The sequence below is a fragment of the Sesamum indicum genome, linkage group LG11, assembly GCF_000512975.1.
Source record: "Sesamum indicum cultivar Zhongzhi No. 13 linkage group LG11, S_indicum_v1.0, whole genome shotgun sequence".
Classification (NCBI taxonomy): Eukaryota; Viridiplantae; Streptophyta; class Magnoliopsida; order Lamiales; family Pedaliaceae; genus Sesamum; species Sesamum indicum.
This window is the reverse complement of record NC_026155.1, coordinates 10,627,668-10,630,034: the sequence shown is the minus strand read 5'-3', so window position 1 is coordinate 10,630,034 and position 2,367 is coordinate 10,627,668. Positions and strand designations below refer to the sequence as shown.

The following is a 2,367-nucleotide window of genomic DNA, read 5'->3' as shown; positions in this document are numbered from 1 at the left end:
TTGTAATAGGAGAAAACTCGAGTAGTAGCTCGACATATCCTTCTCCCCTTTTGATTTTCCCTAACACTTTGTATTTCGGAGTTTAAGTAATGAAGTTGGTTTTCTTGTAGTAGTCCCAACAAACGAGACGAATTTAGGCGTAGAGATCCTTGAAGTTTCACGAGGACCCTAGAGGCAAAAATCGTCATTGTCATATAGACAAAAGTCGCTATTGCCCCGGGACCCCCTAAACGGAACTTTCATTGAGATCCTCGCCAATAATGTTGCCCCGGAAACTTCACATCCCTTTGAAGTTGGTAAAAGACCGACTCCGGGACATGAAGTATCCTTTGAGGCAACATCCCCTTATCAAATCCTTGAGGCAATGTCCCCACATAAATATGTTGGACTCGCAAAGTTTTGCCCCCCCTTCCGAAGTTGGTAAAAATCTAACTCCAGGGCATGAGCAAAAACATCCCTTGAGGCAACATTCGACGAATATAAGTCGTATGAGAACAAAACAACAACTGAGTAAGTGTAGCGACTACATTTACGAATATAGAATACTATCGAGTCACCTCCTAAGATTTTCAACCTAATGGATGATGAAAAAATCACCCCAAGAGGCAACGCCTTCAGAAAAGAAAAAAATACGTCGCTTCACTTCCTCCAAAGTCTTGGGGGGCTCCATCACCACTTGTAAGAATTAATTATGGGGAGTCTCTCTTGAAAATGATGTCGAAATTCTCAAGACAAATGAAAAAAATTAGCGGATGAGATGAATAAACTCTGAATGACTCCTACTAATAGAAAAGGAGAGCAAGTATTGTTAAAAAATATTTGATGGTGTAGTGGTAGGAGTTCCTACTCACCACCCTTTTAACCTGGGTTCAAAACCCAGGTGACGCAAAAATTAGCACCTCCTCACAACACTTGAAAACTCAAGCTAAGCTTGAGGAGGGCTCGAATTACATCGCCTGGTGCGCTGCACTCCACCACCTGGTGCACCCCCCCGGCGCGCGGCCGCACTGCCTCGAGCTGGGCTCGGGGTGCACCACCTGGTGCACCCCCCCGGCCTCCAGCTCGAGGCACTGCCTCGAGCTGGGTTCGAGGTGCACCCCCTGGTTGCACCCTACGACCGAGGTACATCCACTCCCATGTGTTAACTCAAATTCAGAAAAATATTTACTCTCGCACAAAATATTCTACCAGAAAGTTCATATTCCGTCCGAGAGTGGGGGGCTGTATAATATACATTAGTAAAAAAATATATAAAATTATAAGGGCAAAAGAGTAATTGGATATATAGGAGGCACACCATAAGTACATAAAACCTATTACACCATATAATTTCCAACACCCCTATAAATACCAAAATACTAATTTTTTAATCGAAGACGACTATTCATTGACAAGACCCCTCCTTCTTGATTATTACACATTTTGCGGAAACAATATTTCACCTGGTGTAAAAGTCCGTCGTGGTAAAATCCCGATTTATTCCTTAGCAAAAAAACCTCGACCACATCAATATGAGTAGAAGGTTACTTGTTCATGAGAGTCAGCTGAAGCACTTCTCTTCTTTAATTACTCTCGCGACATTAATTCGAATTTGTGGATGTTGATGTCTGATTTGTTGTTATTCTCGAATTCGAAGTTCTAGACATTACAATGTAATTAGAATATAATATGATCTCTTACGAGGTCTGCAAGTCCAAAAATCGTTAGCAGTTTTTGAGTATTTAGACAATAAATTTGAATCAATAACACATTTAAAAATACTAGAACTGTCTTATCCCTGGCAAATACATTACGTGGTAAAGTTGGAGGATGATCGATTAGATTGTGATATCGGCGCTCAAAGCAGCAATAAAGTATTCAAAATAAATAAATATTCTGTTTGTAAGATATGATGGTGCCACGTGTCTTGTATCTAAGGTCCAAATTAGCCGATTCAAGGATTGATTTAAGTGATCTGAATCGAGCCGCCTACAAAATACAGTAAAACCTCTATAAATTAATACTCTATAAATTAATAAACTCTATAAAATAATAAAATCTTCTGGTCCCGACTTGGGCCTTTGTAAAAAATCATCAAATTCGATAAGATAATAAAATAATATTTTTTTGAAAAATTCCTTTATAAATATTAGGTTTATAAATATCCCATTAAAACTCTAAATTAATAATTCATAAATATTACAATTATAAATATTATGGTAATTTACTAAAATAAAATAATTTTGAAAAATTCCTTTATAAATATTAGGTCCCATTAAAACTCTAAATTAATAATTCATAAATATTACAATTATAAATATAATATTAATTTACTAAAATGTGAAGTCTGTAATGCTTTACGCATTTGATCATTCATGGATGATTTTT

General features: G+C 37.3%; 1 protein-coding gene across 1 annotated transcript in view; it reads left to right on the top strand.

The window, feature by feature from the left end:
• LOC105174196 overlaps positions 1-25 on the top strand; it is a 1,462-nt gene extending 1,437 nt beyond the window's left edge. The window contains exon 3 of the mRNA XM_011096222.1: positions 10-25. Coding sequence (XP_011094524.1) covers positions 10-25 — 16 coding nt within the window. The remainder of the gene's footprint in view (positions 1-9) is intronic.